This window comes from Salminus brasiliensis, chromosome 11, assembly GCF_030463535.1.
Source record: "Salminus brasiliensis chromosome 11, fSalBra1.hap2, whole genome shotgun sequence".
In the NCBI taxonomy this organism is placed as follows: domain Eukaryota; kingdom Metazoa; phylum Chordata; class Actinopteri; order Characiformes; family Bryconidae; genus Salminus; species Salminus brasiliensis.
The window spans coordinates 23,634,855-23,661,246 of record NC_132888.1 but is presented as its reverse complement, the minus strand read 5'-3'; the positions used below and the strand labels follow the sequence as shown (position 1 = coordinate 23,661,246).

At 43.7% G+C, this 26,392-nt stretch overlaps 1 protein-coding gene across 3 annotated transcripts; it reads right to left on the bottom strand.

Moving 5' to 3' along the window:
* Positions 1-720: 720 nt before the first annotated feature.
* On the bottom strand, positions 721-15,141 carry hnf1ba (HNF1 homeobox Ba). Of its 3 annotated transcripts, none has more exons than XM_072692253.1 (10): positions 14,625-15,141; positions 11,599-11,798; positions 10,696-10,966; positions 10,344-10,579; positions 6,860-7,017; positions 5,850-5,976; positions 5,233-5,415; positions 4,755-4,873; positions 4,218-4,262; positions 721-2,412 (listed from the first exon to the last, which is right to left on the bottom strand). In XM_072692253.1, the coding sequence occupies exons 1-10, from the start codon at positions 14,981-14,983 to the stop codon at positions 2,389-2,391; spliced, it is 1,722 nt and encodes a 573-aa protein (XP_072548354.1). In that variant the 5' UTR covers positions 14,984-15,141; the 3' UTR covers positions 721-2,388. The 3 variants fall into 3 exon arrangements, with proteins under 3 accessions (XP_072548354.1, XP_072548355.1, XP_072548356.1); XM_072692254.1 differs by having other exon boundaries at positions 721-2,409; XM_072692255.1 differs by lacking the exon at positions 4,218-4,262 and having other exon boundaries at positions 721-2,409.
* Positions 15,142-26,392: the final 11,251 nt, after the last annotated feature.

The following is a 26,392-nucleotide window of genomic DNA, read 5'->3' as shown; positions in this document are numbered from 1 at the left end:
TTCATAAAGTGGTGTTGTTGAATAGTAGGAGAGCAGTATAAGGGAGTTGACGCACAAAAGCTCTCTTTTTGTCTATTCAGCATTTTCAGCCCCCAAAAAAGGCGCTCGTAGCGTCTAATGAGAAGGAGCGCTGGCACTTGAGAAGTGAAAAGCCGCCCTCTTATCATGCCATAATGCAATGAAACCTTGTCAGGAGTCATAAAAGCTTCGCCTTGCTGCCAAGCCTGCTTGCTTTGAGATTTACGTGCATTGTGGTACGCGTTGTACAACCCAGGTAGAAACACTCATCAGCAAATACTCCGGGCCACACTTAGCCGCAGACAATGTGATGCATCGTGTAACACTGAGCCCTCTGAACAGCAGATAAGTTGGACAAACAATGCTTGTCAGGGCTGTTGGGAAGGGGCACTAGTTCAATAGACACACATTCCTCGCACTCTTGTCAGAATGAAAGCACTATAAGGTTGCGAAACGCATCAAGACCTTGCGAAAGGCAGCGAGGCTTATTGCGGTCATGGGAGAAGCTGGAATAAAAGTTTAGGGATAGCACAGAGCGCTGATAGTATCTCACGTTGGCCATGCCATGGGTGCTGCGAATTTGTGCAAGCCTGACAAACAAACACGCATACACACACACACACACACACACACACATTTTCCACTGGCCACTGAGGAAAATTTCCTCAATAAATAAAGAACCACTATTACAAATCTTGGGAAGAGCCTTTACTTGAAAACCTTCGTTTTTTTTTCTCACAGTATAAATAATGATTTTTTCATTGATTTTCATTTTATACAAAAATAATACAAGGAGAAGGGAATCACATGGTTTGTTTTGAGAATGGCACTGTAACCGCATGGCAGTAGTAGGCATATGTTCAGTAAATGCATCAAAACGAAAACAAAAGAAAAAGTTTAGTGACCTTTTAAGAGTAAGTATGGGATGCACAAAAAAAGGCTGGACAGCAGATGAGAGCTAAAAGAAAAGATGTCCAACCTGATCACATTCTTCTCACCCGCCTTTTTTCCTTTCTAAGAATGCACAAATCATCTCATTTGTGAACGTAGCGTGGATTTACAGGCTATCTTGGAACTTTTTTTTTGCTTTGCTTTACCTTAAAGTTGCATAAGTGGCTAATACTGTTTGTCCTGGTGACCAGGCTGAGACGGTTAACTCTCACCCTTACATTTGTCAGATTGCTCTGGCTAACTCAGCAGGAGACTCGTAATAAACCGCCGACGATAACAAAAGATGCATTGATGTTATGGAGATCATCAGAGCAATGGCATGCTTTTACAAGCTCATCCTCAGATATCAGAATTGAGGGGAACTGATATAGTAGTGACTGGAACGAATAGTGCACAGCAAACCGGGCGAGTTTTTACTTTTCCAGTTCTGTGGATGGCCTGCTCTGAATATTTTTATTTTGTCAATGGGCTAATCCCAGCAGATTTTGTGCTTTCCGATACATTGCATAGTCTTTCCTGTTCTAAAGATTGTCGTGTCTAAATCACAGTTTATACGTTAAAAAAGACAACAAAAAAATACAGCATACGTCAAGGAGGCAGACCTTGAATATGTACATCTTTCAAAGAAGTGGCATATTAATTATTCATATTTACATCTGTACAGAACAGCGACCACTCATGCTACCCATTAATGATGGAAGACTCGCTATTTTGTGTGCGCAGTCCACTGTGTTCAGGTAAAAAGAGTTGCGGATGTTCATTTAACACCAGCTTATCTGCTACGTGTGAAATGGCCAGAGGAAGCAGGGATCGCTGACACATATTACTAGAATAGTATACACTGCCGATGATTGTCATTTAATAAATGATTTAATTAGACAATGTCCATGTCTAAGGGATCGCGTTGATGCTTCTTTGAATGTGGAAGGGTGCTTAAGGCAGTGGTTTGACAGCGATGTGTCCAAAACCAGAAGAAGCCAAGGCCTCCTCTGGATCATTCTTTTGCAGCTTGTCCTGCCAGTACTCCCCCCCCCCCCTCCCCACAAGTTTTCATTTGTTCCTCAAACGTGGATCATCCATGCTGAACAACCCTCATGAAACTCTTCATTGGTGAAGAAGCAAAACACTGTTACACCAGGCAGGGTTGGAGAGTTCTTTTTCCACCATGGATCCGCTGAATAAGATCCTGCCATCCTCCTGCGGTGAAAGAAGACCAAGCCATAGCGTCCATTCTCGCTGTGAAGCCTGCTCTCCTCCAACGCGGCTCCTGCTTTATTGACCGTCTCTTCATTCAGCGCGCCGGTTGCCAGTTATTAGCAGCCGGTTAGAGTTGCCACAGATACAGTGGGGAGTGGTGGAGGGGGAGGGCAGGGAAATGTGCTCCTGTTGCTAGGCATCAAGGAAGTCAGGTAGACGTGCTCACCAGGCTTGCAGAGGACACTGCTGACAAAGAAGGGGAGGAAGCAAAAAGAGGAAACGGTCAGACCTTATAATATCCCACCTTACCATGTCAACAAAAGAAAATGAGGCTGTGATGTAAAGCTAGGCGCGAGAAAGCGCGGAATTTCCTCAGCGGCCAGAGCTAACAAGTTATCAGGGCCTGGGAAGCGGTGCCACACCTGACCAAATACATTCCTCATCTTTCTTCCGCCTGCTCTCGCGCCTGCTTTTTCCACAGAAACAGCCTTTACTGGATTGTTTGCTGTTTCTGTTTCTGCCTTTCGCCGTAAAGGCGGAGGCACGTGACCCTGCCATGACCCGCTGGCCGGCAAACAGCCTCACCTGGGTCACCTGATAAAGGTGCAGGCCAGCTGCCGGGGGCCAGGCGCATTAGATGCAGCAGGGGAGGTGGAGGGGCATTTAGTTTGTGAGGGGGAAGAACATGGCAAACAGGAGGGCAATAAAGTCAGAGTGTGTTCATAATACCCAAACCCCCCCCCCCGTGAAAGCCCACTGCCACTTGTTGCACCACCCAGTCTAAATACAGGCAACTGATAAGGTTCAGGAGGACCTGAAAGTGCCCTCTCAGCAGCCTGTGGAATCGCATAGCCTAGGCATGCTCAGAAGAAGTGTGCTGGAAAATGAATTCCATAAACGGTGAGTCCTGTGACTTACACATACCTAATGCACAGCAGCCGTCCTTTAAATTAAGTGAACCTTTCATAATAAATAGACCAATCGAATCGCTCATTTCTCCTGTAAATTCATGCTTTAACATCAGCCCTGTGGCAGCTTTACAGGAGGAATGAATCTGTGTGGTCAGTGCATTTCTGTTGGTCCATTCATCATGAGATTTTGACACAATGTAAAGGACTACATCAAATTAGCAGCTTCTTTAAACGGCCAGTTTCAAATTACATCCAAAAGTGAAGAATAGCAAAAACTGAGATTTATTGCGCGACAGCGATGTGCTTTTTTGGCGTAAGAGCTTTGTTGTGAAAGGTCATGTGGAGGGGGTTACTCTCAGCAGTCAGAGAGCGCGCTCTGACATTAAGGCCAAATCACGTCAGCTCATCGGCTAGTGGCCAGCGTGGGAAATTGAGCGTGTGAAAGCAGTTGAGTGCGTACTGCATTTCAGGCTAGAGCGCTCACCGAGGGCGGGGAGAAGTCGGAAGAGGCGTAATTAGTGAGTGCACACACAAACCCTACCACCCTTCCACAGCAGGCAAACCAGCGGCGCACGAGAGCTTTGATTAAGAGCGACGCTCATTTCCTGGTCTGAGACACCAAGGGCTGGGTCAGGGAGTGGCGGAACAGAGAGGAAGAGAAAGAGAGAGGGAGACAGGGATGTAGGGCTAGAGGGAGAGAAAGTGAGGAAGAACAGTGCGATTGAAAGGAGAAGAGAGTGACAGGGAGCGAAGGAGAAAGAGCGAGAGGGGTAGAGAGGAAGCTTCATTTATCAAGTTGTGGCTGAGAGCACGGGTGAGCGATCAGTTGGGCCGTTCAAAGGAAATAGGCATTCTGAGGAGTATCGCTACGCCCCTCGCTCCACTGATTGAGATGTGCAGCAAGCATGACCAAACCAAAGCCAGCAATCAGGGCAGCAAACGGCCCTGGCTTTACCAGTGGTGCTGTTGTAAAGTACGTTGAGACGTTAAGATCTCAACCTTACTTTAGCTTACCCTGACCGCTGAGGACTTTTAAGACATGAAATATTACAGCAGATTATGATTTGAGGATCAGAGGAGATCACGAAAGAGCCACCACAGTGCAGAGCTTTTAAGTGACTGTATTTAAACAGTATTTACCCAGGAGAGACCCCCGAGTTGCACCATCTTGTTTACAGGACCATCCTAATATGACAGGGATTAAAGAAATGATCAAAATAAACACAACTCATGGGACTAGCTAGACTACACTATGTCTGGGGTTAGTACAGTGCTCATTGTGGAGAACTGCTAGGGACATTAGCGTCATTTAGTGTGAATCAAGGTTTGGTGTAGATTAGGATTGTGTGGTCAACAATGAAGAAAACATAGCCAACAATTAAGATTCGTTAAAGACAAATTTCCAGCGGCATCATTTCCACATTAATGAAAAGTATTTCGGCGCAATTCATTCAATTTCCAAAAAAATGATGTTGGTGTATTTGAGAAATGTGGAAATGATGCACACGGTTTAATTGGAAGCATGACTGCAGGGTAGGGCTAGTGATTCCTAAATACATAGCAAGGGTTGAAGTGATACTTGCAGGACACACAGAGGGTGGATTTAGGTCATAAAAAATTACATACACCAAATAAGCAAATCCCATTTACCAATACGGTACTGAGAATGTGACTGACCTGTTTGTTGGAGGACATTGAGCTGAGGGTGCTGAGGCTGTTGGTGTCCGTCACTACCATGGCGGAGGGAAAACGTGAGGGGTGGGAATACTGTGGTGGCTCCTGCTTGTGTGAGTACACTGTGAAGAGGACACAGCAGAGAGAGAGAGAGAGAACAGTCACACAGATGTTCATTAGATAGAGTTAACTAAAGATTAGCCAGGCCAGGTAGGCAGACTATACTTCAACTGATGAGCTAGTGTGCATGTTCAGGGGAAGGTGATAACATTAATTAACAGTAATACAGTATTTAATGGTTAAACAGACACCCTGTGATGAGTGAGTCGCTGTGTTTGGGATGGTTTATTAATGTATTAATTCCTCACATCAGTTGTCTCTTCTAGCATTTGCTATATAGTGAACTCGCTGGAGAGTAGCAGTGCAACCGAACAGCTCTATATACGCTATATAGTGAACACTGTTAACAGAGTATACTTACTGTGTGAGTGTGTGACCGTAGCCATGAAGGGCTGCTGGCTCATGTGGCTGTGAGACTGCTGCATAAGGCCCTGTTGGTGGGAGCTGTGCAGCTGCTGGGAGAACTGCACTGGTTGTAGAGTAGCCAGACTGCCGGCCACACTGTTGATGACTGGCACCGTCTGCGCCTGCGACGTGTTGAGACCTGCACACAAATACGGTGTCAGTTGGTGGTGTTCGTTTTACCTTTAAACAGCTGTATCTAGAGCTCCAAACTGCCAAACTGCAACAGAGACTGGGACGTGACTTGGATTCCAGGCTATTTGTGCAGCTTTATTTTGCAAAAATGGTCAAAAATTCTGCATTTTACTGAGTAAATACATGCAATTGAGTAAATATGACTAATAATCTTGCTCTAGGTACATGAATGGGATTTGGCAATGGTTAACATTAGTGATAAAAATGTGGTAAAAACAGAAAACGTTCCATTCCTGGGAGAACATCAGGCTCTGCACCTTGACTAACCCACCTTACCCATTTCAGAGTTCGTAAAAAATGGGGTTCTAAAGACTGGGATTGAGAACTAGTGGCAGAATATTACAGACCGTGCTGAAAGGACGACTAGAGAAAGCAACTCACTCTGTGCAATTGCCATGACTCCAGAAATAGGCATGATGAGGTTCTGCGTTTGCTGGTGAGAATGGTGGGGGCCATGCATACTGGTCAGGGTGCTTACTGGTGGAAGACCTCCACCTGATCCCGAGATCTACAGATAAAACACACACAGAAACACAACTCAGTCAGGCACATAGCAGCTACTACTTCTTTTTCTCAGAGGGGTTCTTTTTTCCATAAGGCTAGCACCGAACTCTTCACCTTTGCTTCCTACATTTGCGTTTTAAACCTCAGATCAGTGACCAGTAAAAGGGCCGTAACAGTGTTATCAATGGTTCTGTAACTGTAACATTAACTTAGGCAGGAATAGCAGGTCTGAAAGAGGCAGAGGGTCTATTTGAATAGGCTGATGGTCAGAAAGGAGGCCTCGCTCAGACAACTGTCTGAAGGTACAGATAAGCCACAGTTGTCCTCCCCTCCCTCCTGCAGGGGCTAGCGCTTGACCCGAAAGCCAAGTTGAATTCGATTTAGACCCAATGACAGTCAGTGTCTTTGATATGAAAACAATCGTGGACACTGAAGTCAACTGTAGACTGTCTAGCATAAAATTCAATATTTGGATAAGGCAGGGTGATGGGAGGGGTCAGTTGTTTCGTTCCCGCACCGGCCGGCTTAATCGAGCGCTGCTGTCAGCCCGCTTGCCAGAGCAAGCAGAGCCCCACCCTCCACTTCTCCTTCCACGGCATATAATCAATAACAACAGAATGTTTCTTTGTCAGATTTATTGGCTTAGCCATGGCCGTGCCCTGTTCGCGCTACCACCAGTGCGAAGGCCCATGCCTTCCCCGTGGTGTTGTGGGCTAAGCCTAAGTATCTTCCTGGAGCTTAGACAGAGAGAAGAACAATAGCACATTTGTTGGGCCTCTGGCAGGTCAATGGCAGCGCCTATCGGGGGCCCTGCTTGCCGTTTGCTGTGTCAAAAGCAGGGCCTAGGCTTATCTTATCTGGGGCCAGGAGTGGCCAGGTGTGCTCACCATCTTAGCGTCAGGTGACAGCAGGCTGTGGCCTGGATCCAGCGCTCCAGGAGAGACCTGCTGCAACACGGACTGGCCGCTCGTCATGCCATTGCCGCTGTGGTGATTGATGGTAGTGGAGGAGCTGACTTCTCCTGGACCCTGGTTATATCTGACGGCTATACAGGAGAGAAAGAAAGGGAAAGAGAAAGCGATAACAGGTTACTTCTTGAAGTTTGCTTTGGCTTGCTCGAATGTGTGTCACACATGTCTGTATGTAGGGCAGAGATATGTGCCTCTGACTAATTGTGTTTTCACATTAGCCAGAGACTCTTGTGGCTGCCTGCTGGCCCCAGACAGGCTTGAGCAGAGCAAACAAACTTGGGGCCCTTCACTGCAGATATGGGCCCAAAACAGCCAAGGCCACTAGAGTGTGTACACGCAGCTTGCACCATGCACCCTTTCCCAGGGCACTTTACAAATTCGCTGGTATGCCTTTTGGGACGAAGACAGGAACTTTCAAAAAGAAAAAAAAATCAAGGGGAGTGTACTTTGATGTTTGTGTCTCATGTCCAGACCTGGGCGTCACAGTTCACTTTGCTGGAATTTCAGCCATGCCTTGTCCAGCAGCTGTTTGCAAATCCCAGACTTTTCTGATACCGACCGAGCAAACATAAAAAAAATCAATGCCAATGTCAAACAGGTCTGTCCCAGCACCCCCTTTAGAACTCACCAGCAGACTGATATGAGCTACAGTTATTGAGAATAACACATCAGGAGCTGGACCCCTTCTAAACCCTGTCCCTGACCTAAACGTAGCAAACCGACACCATATGCTGTTCCGAAACAGTAGAATACAGCTCAGCCTCAGAAACACCACAATGTACTTTCTGGTGGCAAATAGCTTTGCAAGAATACCGGGTTAAAAAAATCCTCAGGTCTAGTTTAGGTCTAGCATGAATTTAAAGTGCCTTTTTAACCACATGGCGTCCAATCCTGTAGGTCTTTCACTGGACATCAGGAGAAGACCATTCTGACTACAATCACCACCCTGTCCTCCTCAGTACCTAGCCAACTCTCTCACTACTCTACAGCATCTTGTAAACACCAGCAGAGGACAATAAAGCACTCCATCGTGTCCATGGGCCGCTTGCCACACAATAGACCGACCACCATAAACAGACTTTATTTTATAGGCCTTTACCCTGTAAAAGTGTCATGGGGAAAAAAGGGGCTATTCAGCGGGGCATTGTCTGACTTTGTCTGCCATTCACCGAGGCTGCAGGGACTACTTCTCTCTCTCTCTTCTCATCTCTTTCAGGCCAGCCTGGTTTGTGTTGTCTGACCTAGGCCAACCAGCAGGAGAGCTGTGTTTCTGGGGCAACAAGGAAGCAAAATATAGTCCCTCACAACACAGCACGCCGGCAATGCGGGACAAAAAACATCGGACACCATATGTAAGCGTAACTCTCCATGCAGAACCTTTAAGTACTGTAGACCTCTGCACGACTGTGAAAGACACAGGCCTAATGTCCAAAACCTTAGCATAGAATAAGACCGTTTGGGTCAAGAGCTCATGCCACCATACAGTTCTCAGTCAAAACAGGGGGAGGGTGGGAAGTCTCAGGGGGAGTGGTAAGCAGAGAACTGAAGCAAGGTTTGAAAGGCTTCAGTTCTCCCTGGGACCCATGTAGTATCAAAGCCCTGGTGCCCAACCCCAGGCAATGCTCTTTATAATGCTGCTGCATATGAGAGACCTCCTGGGTCTCTGCAGGACGTACGTGGCCTTTCAGCTTTTCTGTGGCCCGCAGTGGAAAGTGCAGAGATAGTTGAGCTCCTTGGCTCCAAAGGTCAAGCAGAAGGACACGGCAGTAGAGAATGTAACATTCTAGTCTGCGGCACACCAGCTAAGATAATTTGTGTCAGTTAAAGGTCTGAATCTTCTAATGAGTACAAACGTAGGCTTAAATGTATACATTATGCACATATCGTCTTTTATAATGATGTAAAATTACATTATTTACCGGGGATATAAAAAGAATACTGCTGCATTCCAGTGGAACCCAATTTACACACATATTTGCACATATTCCAGGGCTGAGATTCCAGCAGTATCTCAACTAATCAACCGGCTGGGCATCAATAAAACATACAGAGCCATAGCCTCCGACCCTGTAATGACCTCTTTCCCACAACCTGTCCTTGCTGTCCTTCGAGAAAGGGGGCAAGGACAGGGGGGCTTCACCCAGAGCCCCTTTTAGCTGCAGCAGAAATGGTGATCAGTCCTGTCTGGTCAGAAAAGAGCCAATACTCCAGCGGACAGCTCCTGCTGCTCCACTCCTGTCTCTCCCTCGACCACTATACTTTAGCTCATAAAGGTGGGGGGACTGGGGAGAAGGGGGTCAACATCCCCTCCCCTTGCCCAACAGAGATAAATGAACCTAGGTTACAGTCACTGGAGTCTTCTAATACACCACAGACAATGGGGCTCCCTGCCAGGAGAGGGTAAAGAGAGCAGGGGACAGGGGTACCCCTTATCAAAGGCCTAGGAGATGTAGTAGCCAAAGGTTTTAATTGTCAATTAAGCATGCATAATACCGACCATGCCTTAGCAACACGATGAGGGGGCCCTGCTGAGCCATTCTTGTCAGGCCAGGCTCCTACACTGAAAAACAGCTGATGCTGCTGGCAGGACGTCTTGTAAGTCCCATAACCCCCGACTTAAGGAAGAGCCTGGAAAAGCAGAGTGTCTTCTGACCCCAACGCACCCCTATCCCACCCACCCACCCCCCCAAATCTTTGAAAGTTCTCCCCCTTTCTACCTCTAACACCACCTCTTGTTGTGACCTGAGGTCACTGACTGGTCAGGTGTACAGAGGGAAAATCCACAAGCAAACACAGCAAAAGCCACTCATGGCCACGAGGAAGAGTATCCAGAAGATTAAACAGTACCCTCAAGCCAAAAGCACTCGCTTCTACAGGTCTTTTAATGCAAAGCAATAATAACAGCCAAGCCTCGACAAGTCGTCAAGAGGCCTTGTTTGATGTATTTAGTGCTAATGCTGTCATATATTAAGCTTGGTCAATCAGACTAGCCTGCAACGCACCTCATTAGACAACTCCGACGAGGTGCTGGCAGTAAAATGGTGACACTTTAGGTGCAATAAGATCATCTTGCCAGTGTAGAGATCATGTGCTTAAGTGACCTGAGCCTGACCCTGGGCCTCATCCCAGGGTAGCAGTTCTTTGTGGCCCTACTCCTGCCTGCTGACTCCAGAGTGGAGATTGCAGCTACAATGTGGATTGTTCTCCATGTGTTTTCAAAGCTCAGAATAACAATGGCATTTACTCAGTTCGCTCACTCACTCGCTCGCTCGCTCGCTCACTCACTCACTCACTCATTCACTCCCACTTATTGGTCATCAACCTTCTCGTCGCCTTCACCCTGATTTGATCAACTTGTTTCAAAATGTATTAAGAAAGAAAAGGGGGTAGGGGGGGTTACCTTGCATTTTGCTAGGTGGCGATGTGCTGGCCTGTGGATGGTGAGGCGAGCTGTGCGAGAGGAGGGAGTTCATGCTGTGCGTCTGACTACTGTAGGCGTCCATCGCTAGTTTCTGCCTGAAGGCCTCCTCCTTACGCCGGTTGGCAAACCAGTTGTAGACACGCACTTCTGTGACCAGGTTGGTGCCGAGCCCTTGTGCTTTGGATGGAGATACACCTCTCTGGAGACACTCCGCCCTAAGCAGGGTCAAGAAATACCAAGACAGACTGGGTCAGGTACCGAACAATAGAATAAGCTTCCAGCAGTATTATACATACTGTGTTAACCAGGCTTATAATGCATGCAGCCTTACCGATTGCACTCCTCCACCAAAGCCTCCCTCTCTTCTTTGCTGGGGTTCTTCTGCCGTTCGTAGGCCTGGTAGAGGATCTGCTGGGACGCAGGCCCCCATTTGAAGCGGTTGCGTCTGAGCTTCTTGAGGGCAGGCTCAGTGCTGGCATCGTCCCCGTGCTGTGGCATACCCTGTCCAGGCTGACTGAACTCTGGGAAAAAAAGGAGCACCTGATCCTGACTTCCTTTGTCTGCCATATTAATGCCAGACCCCTGCACCGCTTGGTTGAATTCTGAAAAAGGAAGAGAAGGTGTCCTTGTATGTGTACTTTTCTACGGTTTCCAAAAAACAATAATAATAATAATAAGCATAAAGAAAACCAATTCAACAGCAATTCAAAAAACAATAGCAAGATATGCTAAAGCTAAAGGATGAATAATAAACCTATAATAATAATAATAATAATAACAATATTTATACACAGCATTTTCTGCAGTTTGTGCTACATTAGTTCTTCTGTACGATCAAGACCAGATGGGCCAGCCTTCCCCCCTTCCGATTGTCCTTCCTTGGAACATTTTGGGTAGCTACTGACCACTGCATACCAGGAACACCCCACATGACCTGCCCTGGTGTTTCAGAGCTGCTCTGAGCCAGCCGTCCAGCCATCACAGCCTGGCTCAGATCCTCACACCTGCCCACTTTACACTCTTCTGCTTCCAACACACCAACTTTATAATGTTTAATGATGATTATCCCAGGTGTCATTGTATCGTTAAGATACTGAATGGTATTCACCTCACCTGTCAGTGGTTTTAATGTAATGGCAGGTGTGAATATAAAACAGCATAAACAAACAAACAAACAGTCTGAGATCATGTCAACACAACGGAGCGCACTGAAGATCAAACCGAGGGAACTTACGCCGCAGGATCTCGCGCTGCTTCCTGACGTACCACGTGTAGAGCGCCGCGCGCTTCTGCGTCTTCATGGGCGTGCCCTTGTTCAGGTGCTGGGAGAGGTGAGACTGGTTGAGGCCGGTCACGTCCACGACCTCGCGCTGAGGGATGTTATGCTGCTGCATGTACCCTTTGATCATGCGGGCCGCGCGCCATGGGTCCTCCCTGAGGGGAAATAGAGCGCTTATTACAGTGAATACGGAGCCTGCTCGTGCCTTTTAACATATACATACATATATATATATATATATATATATAAAATGTCTATAATATATACATTATTAGATTAGCATAGATTGTAACACTGTGTTACAGTCTGTGTGTAATTACCTGAATTATAAGACTATAAAAGTAACTTTTAGTAAACAGTTAGCCTCTATTTTGTATAGATATATAACAAACGCATATATATGCACATATTATAATATAATATAAATGCCTAACGTGCAAATATATCGATTAATACATGTATTTACTACTTTATTACCCAAATAATTATCTTATACACAAGCCATACGTCAGCCTAGTTTAATTAGCAGCAATGAAGGCTTTAAAACGAGTGCCATAACCTGGATTTGTCGTCTATTAAATGTGTTGTTTACACTGTATGTTTATGATTAAACCTTTGATACAGGCTGATACAGTCTATCCAGAGTCCTGATTATTTTTTTTTTTTCTGATGTGAGAAAAATTAAGACATGTCTATTATGCGTGTATTATATATATATATATATATATGCAATATTACTTTATTATTATTATGTGTGTGTGTGTGTGTGTATGTGTGTGTGTGTATGTATGTGGAGTGTTTGACCTTTTCCCGACATCAGAAATGTCCCGCCTGATGCTCAGTGGGGTAGAGGTCTGATTATTATATTGGGGATATTTTAAAGACCTTCTCTGGGTTATGAATGACACCCTGCTGAGTGAAATTGATGAGCGATTAGATGATCGGATTCTGCTGATAAGAGCCATGTCATCTGCATCAGACGGGGTCAGATATCAGCCTGTTTAGAGACCCGGGCAGTAGAACAGTAGAGCGGACTTTACAGCATGAAAGCTGAAGTAGGCCTGGAGGTTTAGGACGCAGCTAATCCTTAATTCTGCTCAATGCTTAGAGAAGTGAGTGTCTCTCTCTCTCTGTCTCTCTCTCTCTCTCTATTTATGCATCTGTCTATTAATCTGTTTAAGGAGGCACGCGCAGTCGTTAATCATCGCGTTCAGCGGCTCCTAAGACTAAAGACTTTCAGAGGTTCCAGGTTTCAGTTCAGCTCCTCTGATCTCACTACAAAGCAATATTTTAACACCTCTTTACCCTCAGTCTTAATTAAACGCGACAGCAGCAGGCTTCACAATATTCCCTCCACATTATCTGATATTAAAATACAAACACAGGGAGGAAAGCAAATAATAATAATAATAATAATAATAATAATAATAATAATAAAAATAAAAATAATAAAACACGGACATATTTGTAGTTGTAATTATCGTAAATATTTCCAGGCTTCGCTCGAATAGTTTACACAGATTAAACGAAGTTAAGCGGAGTTAAATACACCCAATTAAAGCACACGGTATATTTAATAAATATGCAGTAAAATCGCTTTAGAAAAATCACTGGAGATCAAATGAAATATCCGCTGCAGTCTGGGCGACGCGGGAGGGCGCGTGCGGGAGGCGCTCGCTGGTTTACCCGCTGTAAACCCGCCGTGTGTTGATCAGAGGGCTGTGTGTGAGCGGTGCACTCACCGGAGGGTTCGGCTGGTGTGTGGAAGCTGCAGGAGAGCCGAGTGTTTGGTTTGGAGAGAAAGAGCGGAGAAGCTGGATTATGACTTTCACCAATGAATAACCAGAACCTCCATTCACACTGATCACACGCCTCTGTGTATCTTTCAGTTGATGATTTATAGAATAAAATTAATAATAACTCAACTCCACGTGCTTTAGTTTGGGGCTTTTTTTTTTTCTTACTGCATTTGTTTATGTTGAAGCGTAAAGATTTCATTTGAGCTTTTGAAGGAAAAGAAACGATCAAAGGAGGCCTTCATTTAAATTAGCCCGAGTTAAAGTTCAGGAGTATTATTACGATTTTGTTTTTATTATTATTATTATTAATGTTATTTATTTACGTTACATAACAGTGGATTTTACTACAATTATTTACTGACATGTGTGTTATTTATATTCCTGATAAATAAATAAATATATATATATATTTCTGACTGTTAAATTGTAATATGTAAACACAGAGCTCGGTGTGGTACACGGTGGGTAATTCGCGAGTATTGGAATATACGGTCTCCGGAGCGCTTCCATGGTTAATGATAAATAGAGCTTCTTCACTTCATATTTCTGCAAGCTAAAGAAATAATAACCCGACTGGATAATTAGTAACCAGAAAGAGAAAAGATGAAAAGGTGGCGCGGGGGTTTAAATCTGTAAACACCAGCCGGCAGCTTTTCAGCTCTGTCCGAACATTAAAACAGCTCTCATTTCAGATATTCATTCACTTATTATTATTATTATTATTATTATTATTGACCAGGTTTAAGGACGCGCTTACGAGCTCCTCACACAAGATCAGCAGCGAGCTGAAAAGAGGTTTTTCTGAAGGTTAGTTTGAGGACCGTAATTAAGAAAGACTGTCTCCTGTCCCTGACCCTCGGTGCAGAAATCAGAGTACACTTCATATTTAACTGTTGATGGATCTATTTAATAAACACTTGCTTGGTTATTTGGCTTAAATGAAGTCTTACTTGTATGCTGTGATATTTCCGTGTTGCCGCAGCTGTAGAGCTGTAAATTCCTAATTTTAGAGAGACTAAAACAGTCAGTCTTTCAGTCCTTCTTTGATGGGACCTTTGATGTTACAGAATGAATGAGTGTACGTGCCCTCCTTTAATTACAGCTGAGATAGTTCAGCACGAGTCCTGAAGTGTTTTACTGGGTTTTAGAGGTTTTACTAAGTGATTAGAGAGGTCCACTTACGCCAGCATCCTCTCCACCTCAGCCCTCTGCTCGGCCGCCTCCTCCGTGTTGAGAGCCTGGAGCTCCTTCAGGATAGGCGGCGTGTCGTACTCGTCCCCGTCCTCCGAGCCCTCGTCCCCGGACAGTTTCCCCCTGCCATGCCCGTTAGAGAGGGTGTGAAACACGGGCTTGTGCGAGTCTCCGTCGCCGCTGATCGGAGACGTCTGAACCCCCTCGAGTTTCACCCCCAGAGTGGCCGGACGGGGGTCCATGTCGTCCAGTGCCTGGACCAACACCTCCCGGGTCACTCCGGAGTCCAACAGAGCGCCCAGGAGCTCCTGCTGCAGGGAGGTCAGCTTAGACACCATCTTCCCCAACATCCAAGAGCCCGAAAGAAGAGGAGGAGAAACCGGAGAGGAAGGAGAAGGACAGTTCCACTGATCGCGGAGGCAGAGAGGGGGAATAGGCTCTCCTCTCACCTCCAGGGCTCAAACGATAGCCCCCACTCGCACACCTGCTTCTTCGGTAAAGCCTCGGCCTCGCTGTGTAACTTTGCCATGATGTCGTATAAAACCAGCCGACAGCTCCTCGTTTTTTCCCCTCCGCCCGTTTCCCGCCGAGGCCACGCCCCCCCCCCGCGCTGAGCTGCGGCCGGCGTCTCGTGGGCGGTCTGTTGAACTCCGTCCGCCCTCAGCACGAGCCAAGCGGAGCGCCCGCGAGGAGCCAATCACAACGCTGAAGCCGCGACACCCACAGCCAATCCGTGCGCGGGGGGCGGGGTCTTGTCGGAAAACGGGTGGGGAATGACAAGGGGGGCGGATGGTAATGAGTGGGCTGGCTGGTGGTCGGAGTCTTTATGTAAATGAGCTGTGAGTGAGAGGCTCAGCGTGTTTGCTCTGCTGCTAGCCCGCTTTTATTGGCCTCCGTTATCAGAGACTTTCTGGTGAACTTTGGACTTTGTCAGATTCGGACTGTTTTGAAGGGGGAGGGTAATAATGACACCAATAATGACAACAACAATAATAATAATAATAATAATAATAATAACACAAAGAAGAAGAAGACCCATTTAGAACTACAAATTATTGCTGTTGCGATGCAACCAGAGGGATTAATTATTATAAATAATAATAATAATAATAATAAATTAAAGTAAATATAGATTATTTATATAGAATAATAGATTAACGCCTTATAATATATATAATATACTACATGTAAACAGTACACGATTGTATGTGTATACAAACACATCTAATCATTTTAATATAATAATAAGAATCGAGCAATAAGGACGCTCATTAAAAATACATATATTAAAAACTATTTGCCTGTTTAATCTGTTATTGTTTAATTGGTTACTTTTTAATCTGTTAAGGAGTAAATGTTTCAGAATAAGTCTTTTAGGTGTTTTAATGAAACGTTTGTAATGTTATAAATATGTTATAAATAAGCGCCTCTATAATTGATTGTTTTTAAACATTTAATACATTAAATAAACTGTCCGGCCTTTGTGCTTAATTTGGGTTTTATCTGAAAACACCCACCCCTTATTTACACTTCAGCTCAGGCACTTTTACATCCACAGTCTTAATTATTATTATTATTATTATTATTATTATTATTATTCATTCATACACAGAATTCATTCTGTCTTATATTGAATTTATATATAATATAATATTTATATATAATAATATAATATATATTGAATTGATTTACTTTAATGAAGTATTTTAAATGAATATATTTGTATTGAAGTTTTTACTAATGTATAAAACGGGCCATTTGAACCCGCGGCCGGAACTTTTGCGAAAGCTTCAGATCCACAGTAACAGCAGAACTGTCGCAAATCTGACCACACTGTTTTGGTGGATTGGGCAGGCAGCCAGTAAAAATGTGACATATTCATGCGACTATCAACTTAATCAAGCAGAGCTTAAGATTCACGATGTCCCCCCTACATCCCTCTGACCTGACCTGGAGTCCAGTTAGGGTGCCCAGCTACGCGCTCGTCCCGCGGGATGAGTACTAGAAGCACTTACTGTAAACACCTGTAAGATCGCAGGTCTAATAACACACACAATAACAATGCTCTTATGATCAGCGCTCAGGGGCACAGGCTGCTAATCAGAGGAGCCAGCCGTTTCACCATAAACCTGTGCCATGGAGCAACGGCGTGGGGTTTTGCCATAATGGTGAAATGTCTGTTTGGCCAAGTCTTTTTTTTTTTTTTTTTTTTTAATGGGAGACAACACTGACCTGTCCCATGTGTCAACCATTAACAACAAATAAAAACAAGCAGCAAAACCTATTTCTCCAGCAAGCCTGTTGTGAAAGCAATCTGTGTAGTAGAGCGTAGTGAAAAACACTGATCTCAGGTCACTCTCACATGCACCACAGGGAGGGAGGATGGTTGGGTAAGAGGGGATCCGGAGTGGATCAGGAGCTGCATTAACACCTTGCTTCCCAAGCACCTGCTGAAGTGCCCCCTAATAGTCATCTGAATGATGACTCCATGCCCAATGACTCCTCCATCTCAGGTTCTTCAGTTTGGAACTGTTGAGATGCTTTGAGGAACCTCCAAGGAACTCTTCTTCTTATAGGTTCTTCAAAGCAGCTTAGGAAGGAGGTTCCTCTACAGGAAGGAAGCTGTAGAGTCTTTATTGGTTGGAGAATTGGACAGTAATGTGTATGTGATGGGGAAAGGTTAGGATGATTCTAAGGGCCTGTGACTGACAGGGGCCATAAAAGTATTTTGGCAGAATTGTAAGAGTTGTAGGGACCAGTGTAATATCTTTTTATGGGGCCCACGAGTGCCCCTGGCTACAGTGTATAGGGCCAGTTTCCGAGACAGAGATTAAGCCTAGTTGTGGACTATAGTTTCTATTCACAATACTGTGTATTCCAGGACTAGGTCTAATCCTTGTGTGGACAACTGGAATAGTTGTCCAGAGTGTCCAGACTGACTGTGCATAGGCGGCCTACTGCAGCAAAGGAAGCCATTGTGCTTGAATTTAACCATTTTAGACAATAACATGAATAAAATCTCACAGTAAACTGAGATATTAAAAAAATATAAGAAATCTATGTTCATATTTAGCCAAAGCGTGCGATTCTTACCTGTGTAATACTAAACTGGTGTGAGTACTGTTTGATGTATTTCAGTTTGTGGTCAGTTGATTGGCCAGTCAGTTTTTAGGCTGAACTTGGAGCTGTACTGTTGTTAAAGACAAAGAGAGAGATGGTACTCTGTCCAGCGATAAAGAAAAAGTGTGTAACGCCCAGTAAATGAGAGTAAATGTGGGTGTGTAGCAGAGGTCGTAACGGTGCATGCAAATAGTTGTTTGACTCAAGGTCTGCCAAGAACAGCAAAGAGACTTAGCTGCCAAGCTGCCATCCAGATGGGGTATTCGGTAGAGTAGACAAACATACAGTATAGTTCTAGCTGCAGAAATATTATTTGTTAAATATTTACTTTTAAGCGACGTTAACTTAAACCACCAAACACTCATTTTCCCCCCAATATCTGCCTGAAACAATAACACAGTAAAATATATGTGTGTTTCAGAGATACACTGATAAAGGCATAGCAGCACATCCTCTCAACTGTATTATGCAAGTCAATAGGCACTGATAACCTATAAGTTCCTCATTGTCACTGTCAGACAAAACAAAGGGGGGTGAGACTGGCTGCTACGATATTCCGAAGAAAACGGAGAGATAAGATTTCCTCACCCGATACAATACAGTGAAGGCCAAAACCAGAGTCACTAAAAAAAAAAACCTTTATGAACCCCTTCAACAGCCTGTGGTCGGCCTCCAGCGGGCCGGACGTGTTATTACAAACTTTTACCATTAACAAAGAATAGCCCCACCAGTTTGTACAGACATCCCTGTAGTTATCGAGTTATAGACCTTAGTGTGGAATAAGGTTTTCAGGTTGCCAGTTATTTCAGTTCATTTCAGTGCATTTCAGAAGTTTTTTAATTTATCTCCACAGGCCAAATCCTGTTACAGCACATTTAACAGATGTGAAAGCTAGAAAGCTTCGGACTAGAGCAACATGGGCAATATGACGACATTTTATTGTCTTATAAATAAATACAATTATAAAATGCTACACAATAAGCTTTTCTAAGCACATTAAAGATATTGTTAGTTCTTAATAAACACTGATCAGCTGCAGGTTTTATTACTAACAGTGTAATTAGACTGGTTTAATTAGATGAAGAGCAGCAGATGTTGAATAAAGGGTACTGTACAGGAATAGTAATTCTTAAGAATCTGTCAGTACTGATGTATTTCGTCTGTGATCACATGTTTCGTGATAAATAGCGTTAAAAATGTCTCTAAATATCGTGATATAGTATTTTTACCATATCGTCCAGCTCTACTTGATACTACTCAGTTAACAGCTATGAACTCTAGTAGTGGGTTGCATGTAGAGTTCAATACTCTTTCAATACTCCGGCTTGTATCTAATGCAATGGCTTAATTAATGGCCACTTGCATTACACTGCTTTCAGTCAGTTAAAGAGTTCTGTACTGGTAAAAAGACTAAGAGACTAAGGTATTCTAAAAATACTAATCAGTATTCCAAATAGTCTTGGCCGAATATGGTGTACCAATAGCAAATCACCATTTTTAGTCTCTGAATGATGAGTGTTTTTAAATTCTGGTAGTGACACACTGAATAAAACTTACTGAATCTAAATCTGAGAAACAGTGTATAGGTCAAAGGTTGGTTTAGGAGATTCACTTTTTTTAAAATCAGTTAAAATACTTCTGTCCAGTGTGAATGCAGCGATTCCCAAGGTTTTAACCTGCAAGCAAGGCTTATGGAACCTAAAAATACTTGGCAGCCATTTGGGTCTGTGACCTCTTTCTACCCCCCTCACTATGGGCTGGGGAACAGAGCGGAACGTTTGGAAACTTTCAGTGCGAAAAGGGCAGGAGAGTCAGAGCATGTGTGTGAGACTCAGCGGCCGGCGATCATGTCCCGTTCCACACAGCGACTTGGACCTTACCCCCCACCTGCACTCGCCGACCGCTCCGCTCTTCTGCTTTAAACCATGTCACCCCCCCCCCCCACCACCACCACCACCACCACCACCACCACCTCCGAACAGCTTTCTGCTTGTTGACCCTTCGGTGTCTTAAGTAACTTCCTACCCATGCTGAAGCTGCACTTATGTATGACTACAGTGCAGTCTGATAGGACTGGCATGGTTTAGCAAAGAGCAGTTATTAAAAATCACTGTATGATCAGCAGAATAGCTCATTTAGTGTGTTTGGTGATTTTTATGCCACCCAGGTAGCTTGAATATGGGAAATACTAGCTACAGAGGTACTGAAGTCATCACTGACTTTGATCAAAGACTAAAAGTGCTCTGATTGGATCACTTGTTGTTTCCATTGGAAACAAATTAGGCCTTGATCTGCAAAGTATGAGGATCCCGTCAGTGTTCAACACCAGGACAAGAGAACAGGTTGGGAAAAGTGACAACAGCCCGATAATCGCCCTGTGGGGTGATAGAGGAGGGTGTCAGAGAAGAAATGATTGGAGTTGTTAAAACCAGCAGATACAGTAAAGATAACAAATAGGGGGCATTGGAGCATTGGCATGGAAGGACCTCTTGGATTCCTTGAGAAACCATTCTATCATAGAAGAACTTTAAAGAGCTTCAGGGCTCTTTGAGCAATGCAATGGAAGAACCTTTGGCTGAAGTGTTCAAGGATATGTGTATAGTCATTGCCTTAGAACCCTAGAACCCTTATCCATAGACCTCACCTTTTTAGGAGTTTTATTTAGGGAATCAGTAGTGCTTCCTCCATGGCATGGCAAACTCTGAAAAGGTGAATTTTAAGGTATTCTGCCAGGGTTCTTCAGTAAAAAACATTGTTTCAATATAGAACCAAGGCATTTCAAGGATCTAGTTTAATTGCTTTAATGGTTCTTTGCTTTCAAGGTTCTTCTCTATGATGGATTTTTTTAGTGTTTCACGTTTCCGTGTGAAAAATGTAGGGGTTCTTTTTAAAACTTTTATCTTTAAACTTTCAAAAGGTTCCTCACACTCACATACCTTGTTTATAAATGGTTCCCCAAAGAATGATCCCCTGAAAGTTCCTTTAGATCACCAAAAGTGGATCTTCTGTGGCAAGGGTGTTCAAATCTAGCCCTGTTCTGGAGAGTGTGTTCAGATCCAACACACCACAAAACCCAGAACGTCATTAGCTGGGTCGTTATATGTGTTAGATTAGGGTTGGAGCTAAATGCTGGATGGTGGTAGATCATCAAGACCAAGACCTAACACCCCTTTTCTTTGGCATCATGTAAAGATCCCTTTTTGGCCTTTTGACCTTTTTGTTTTTAAGAGTCTATCTAAGCAGATTCGGTGTCCTTCCACTACCTGGTGTGGAATAAAGGGAAAAGGGGTTTCCCTTTTGAGGCTTGGTTCCTCATGCATTCCGTCCTCAAACTCTCAGGGGGAGCCATTGTCTCTGTCAGTTGGACAGTAGGGCTTGGACATGAAAGCTGCTTTGTGGCATGACTGCTGCTGAAAGGTTTGACCTGCAACCCTTTTTGGGGCTAAATAAAACCAGCTTAATTAATTCATTGATTTAAAGAACCATGTACAACACGCTTTCCATCATAGAGAGGAACCATGTAAAGAACCATCATCTAAGCAGTCACAAGGTACTTTAAGTGATCAGCGGTCTGTGTGTAACCACTGCCTGCACCAGAACCCTTGAAGAACTATTTTAAGGGCGTACATGAATAAGGTGAGGCGAGGTGAAGTGAAGTGAGTTCTGTGATCTGAGCAGTCTCTCTGACACTGCTTCTCTGGCTCTGAGGTTCTGGCTAATTGACACGCTGTTGGCTCAGTCAACAGACAATGGAGAGGGTGTGTGCATTTGTGTGCACTTTTCCTGAATGAATCCAAAGACATGAAAGTCAACCCTGTCCTGTTTACTCTTACAAGTGCTGGAGATGTGTGGCCAGGCCCAAGACTCGTGTTTGGTCCATTGTTGGCTTTGACGCTAGTGATTCATCAGCAGCCAGTGTTCTCTTTCTCTGGCTGCTCATACTGGTTAAACAGATAAGCTACAACTCCACTGAACCAGGGCACACTACGTGAGGTTGCTCCATAAAGAGTCAACCTATAGTACGAGAAAAGCCCCCCCGTCCTTCAGGCTGAGCAGTGTTGCATGGCTATAATAATGGATTACAGCTTTTTTAGCATTAGCATTATTATAGTACTGGTAGTGTCATTCTGCATCTGGATAAATAATAATGTTGCTATGATGTTATGTTGATCCCTACTTTATATATTAACATATACTTGTAGGTCTTTCCACATCAACTCACCACTAACTTCAAAACTGTTTTTTTTTTTTTTTTTTTTTTTGGTTTTACAGTTCTTTTATTTTTAATAATCAGAAGCTTACAGAAGGCGAGAACCGATATATTAAAGCGACACTATGTAGAATTTTTATCTTTAAAATAACAGCTTTGAATCACATGGATGCTCCACTGATCTCTAAAAGGGAGAATGGTGTCTCTGTAGTTGCTACTCTGGGCTTGGCATGCTGCAAACTGCTCTATGTAACTTTAGTGAAGTGGGCAGGACAATGCTCTCCAGAACTGCGGTTCTGTGTCTCTTAGCTTGTCTGTATCCCTTAGCAAACTGCGAATTATAGTAGGGGGAGCCCGACAGTAGGGGGGTCCCAGGAGCCAAAAATACCAATTCTCCATACAGCTTCTTTAAACCTTTAGAAATAGAACCAGCTATCAGTCAGGTTTCAAAATTGCTATAAATAGTTATGTAATACCCCAATATTTTTATTGAACCTATGGATATTGAATTTCTACCTGCAATATCTAAAGCTAAAACGTTGGTTGGTTTTTAGAAGGTTGGTTTGGTACAGATTGTTTTCTATTACTGTCTAATACACTTTATGGACAAAAGTATTGGGACAGCAGCTCATTCATTGTTCTTCTAAAATCAAAGGTGATAAAAAAAAGTTTATCCTGCTTTTGTTGGAGTAACTGTCTCTACTGTCCAGAGAAGAAAGCTTTCTACTAGATTTTGGAGCATTGCTGTGAGGACTTGATTGCATTCAAGAGTAAGAAAGGTAAGGCTGTTGGATGATCACCACCCCACCTCATACCCAACTCATCAGAAATGTATTGTATAGGATGGAGCATAATGCCAATAGGTCCATGTCCTAATTTACTGGCAACATGTCTCTACTGACACTAGACAAGCTGTTTGTTGGCATTTAAAAGTCTGTGTCAGCAATGGGTGCAACTTAAACTTTTTTTTTTCCTGCAGACAGCAGGTGTGAGGTATCATGGGCAGCATCTCAGCCCCATATTCACCACACAGACTTGGTTCCTCAAAGACTATCAAAGGAACATGATGAAGTAGACACAGGGAGGGTTCTATGGGAGAAACCCCTGGTGAGTTGGGGTCAGAGTGTCCTTGCAGGAGCAGCCTATTACTCATCCTTAGAGCACCATGACCCCATGCATAACCTCCCATCCTCTCTGGCCTTCAGCAACTACTGTAGGGAGGCTACACCACAGCTTAGATTCATTACATCAGTTGGGCAGTGCTTTAACCACATAATAAGTGTAATGTCTGCACAGTTGAGCTAATTGAGCTAATTTTTAAAAACTTTAAAAAGTACTGTTATTAGGAATGCAGGCCTGTTGACTTAATAATATGCCATATTACTTATTAGCTGTGTAGAACTTTTTGCAGCTTTCTACAGTAGATCATCCTATGTTCCACACCTTCATCCAGCGCTTCATGGAGTCAATATTGAATTGGAGTTGAGCTCCACTACTGTACATAACTGTAAAATGAGGAAGATCTATGCAAAACACCTATGATCCGCCACTACGACCCCAGGGTCACTGGTTCAAATCCCGGTTCATGCTGCCTGCCATCAGTAGCTGGAGGCAGAGAGAGCACAATTGGCCTTGCTCTCTCCGGGTGGGTAGATGACTTGTTCTCTCTCTCTCCCCACATTACTTCGATGTAATGCTGGCTGGCTGCTGGCCGATGTATCAGAGCTTGGTACCCGGCACTTACATTCAACGTCGCATCTGTGGCAGTTTGAAAATAAAGTGGTGGCTGGTTGCGCATGTGTTGGAGGAGGCATGTGTCAGACCTCAGAGTCGAGTGCTAATGAGTGGGTTGGGTAATTGGGGAGGACAATTGGGTAAAAAAAAAAAAAAAAAGATCTATGGCTTCAGTCCTGGTAAGACAAGCAGACAGGGCAACAGGAATGTATGAGGATTTCCAATGCAGGGTATATGCATTTGGACAGTAACACAGTTTTGTCTTTTTTATCTTGAGATTATTTATGTCTGTGTTGGTAAAAAAACAATTAGACAACATTGTCTTTGTTATAAATACAGTACCAACTCCACAATTCATATTTTCAGTAGTAATATTATGTTGCCATGTAATACAATTATTTTTAGTTCCTGTTCATTTTCAGGTAGTATATGTTTTAGATGAGGCCATCCAATTGATTGCAACTACCAACAACTATAAAAAAACAAGCAATCCAGCCATAGAAACCTATGCCATCATGTTTAATTAGTGTTATGATCTGGATGATAAACAGTTCCTTTTTTCACAGCACTTTTTTGGTTCCAGCAACTCTTTTAGCAAATGATACCCTATCCATTCTGTTCTTGGGGCTTTAATGTGGTTTATATTTTGTGGTAAACTCTCTGAGGTCATGTTGGTGTAAGCTGGTGTAGTTTCTATCTTTTGGCATCTATACGTCTATACAGAGGTTTTCTTGATTTGTTTATTATTTAAATAGAGGCTTTATGATGGCAAGTTGTATTTTGGTGTCCACAACTATGGTCCCTAGTTTGTTTTTCTTGAATCATAATGTAAGTTGATAGTGACACAATCTAGTGTTTTGGCTGTGATTGGTTGCGTGTAATGATGTGCTTTCCTGCTATCAACATTTGTTGACAGTCACTAGCAATAGACTCCAGAAAACACACATCTACAATCAAGTCTAGGGTTTCTTTTTAACTTGTGAATTGCCTGTTGACATATCTGGCCAAGAACCTGTATACCTTACAGGCAGACATATGTTAGTCCCTCACTTTATAGTCATTGTTTTATCGTAAATCCAGTGGCTTAAATGGAGGTAATGTCAAAGTAAGCTCCTACGGTCATACTGTATTTTCTATACAGTTCTTAAGGGAACTGCCCATCACACATATGTCACTTATTTGCCGACTTTCTTCCTCATTCCTACTCAAATCACACATTTTGACTAGAGTAGCCTTGGCTTTTTCTAACGCACTGGTCTCCAACTCGCAAGTTTCAATTTCAAACCAACTTTAACACACCCCATTCAGTCAGTCAAGCATTTCTGAAGGCAGTACTTATCAGAGTAGTTGGATCAGGAAGGGGGAGATTAAGGTCCAATAGATCTCCATGGATCCATAGTCTGTGGAAAAGAAACCTCTTGGAAGCAGGGTTGGAGACCCTTGTTCTAAAGCTTTTTAAATTAACTGAGCATCTAATGATGGTTTATGAACTTCAATAACTCAATTCCTTCAGGAGTACTTGATTAACTGAATGAGGTGTTAGATTTGGGTTGGAGGGAACCTGCAGGAGGGTGGAAGGTGGATCCCCAGGAGGAAGGTTGGTGAGAACAAAACTAGAACTTCAGTTATGGAGTTAAAGTCACAATAAGCTTTCAATTACCCAAATTCGAATACAGATACGGATCGGGATGTAATTTGACCCAATACTTTATCTTATTTCCCATTTCAGCTAGCTCATAATTAGCTAGATTAAACGGTCTGATGACTAAAATTGTAATGGATATGATACAGGCTGTCTTGAGGATTATATTAACATGCAATTCCCTTTCATTACGTCTTTCTGAGTTCAGATGGTATGCTATGAACTCTATAATTGGTTCCTAGTCCTGGTTCTGGAGTCCTGAACCTCTTCAACTCAGGGCCTGTCAATTAAATCAGGTTCCTTAGAGCTGGACCAACATGAAGGTTGACGGTCCCAACATTCGGGCTCCAGGAGCAGGGAACGCCTGTTGAGGCTAGGCCTAGAAAAAGAACCCAACCTTGAGACGGCTAAGCTGGCGAGGTGTGAAATTGTAAAGGTCTGGAGCCGTACACTTCACCAAAGCAGCCTGATTAATAAGACAGCTGGCGCTGAGGTTAATAGCTCTCGCATATTCAAACAGAATGACTCAGTGAAAACAAATGACCCAAAAACATACACGCTGCAGGCACAGCCAGGCATGAAAAGAGAGAAAGGGACGCCAACCCAGCCCAAATTTCTCTGACAGCTCGGAGGTGTTCACCTACGATAGGGAAAGGTCAGATTAGACAAATGTGTTAGCTTGGTTCTTGTTTGCCGTGAATGACTTAGAGGCAGTGGCAGTTCACCAGTGCCAATCACACACCATTACCAGAGTTGACACACTCTCAAGGCCCGCACCACTCTCCCTCATCCATCACTACTGAGACCTCACAGTACAACCACAAGCAAAACCAAACCTTCTGTTTGTGCTTCAGAGCAGGACAGATCCACCAGGTCAAAGAACGTTTACCTTGCTAATTATATTATCTATACTCTATAGAAACTATACAAATTTAGTCTACAAGATATATATATATATTTTTTCCCCAGTTTTAGTTATTTCCAATTCTGACACCTCTGGGAGTTTTCTTTATAATTAAGGGAATCTGGCTCCTCTAGGGCCACCGGTGTAAT

Bases quoted from the DNA above. Each gene is read 5' to 3' on its own strand.
- hnf1ba (XM_072692253.1), bottom strand. From the start codon at position 14,983: ATGTTGGGGAAGATGGTGTCTAAGCTGACCTCCCTGCAGCAGGAGCTC. The intron at 4,874-5,232 runs GTAAGTATACTC...TCCTCTTCACAG, and splicing joins TACGGTCACACACTCACACA to TGTACTCACACAAGCAGGAG. The intron at 2,413-4,217 runs GTAAATACTGTT...CTTCTTTGTCAG, and splicing joins AACTCGGGGGTCTCTCCTGG to CAGTGTCCTCTGCAAGCCTG.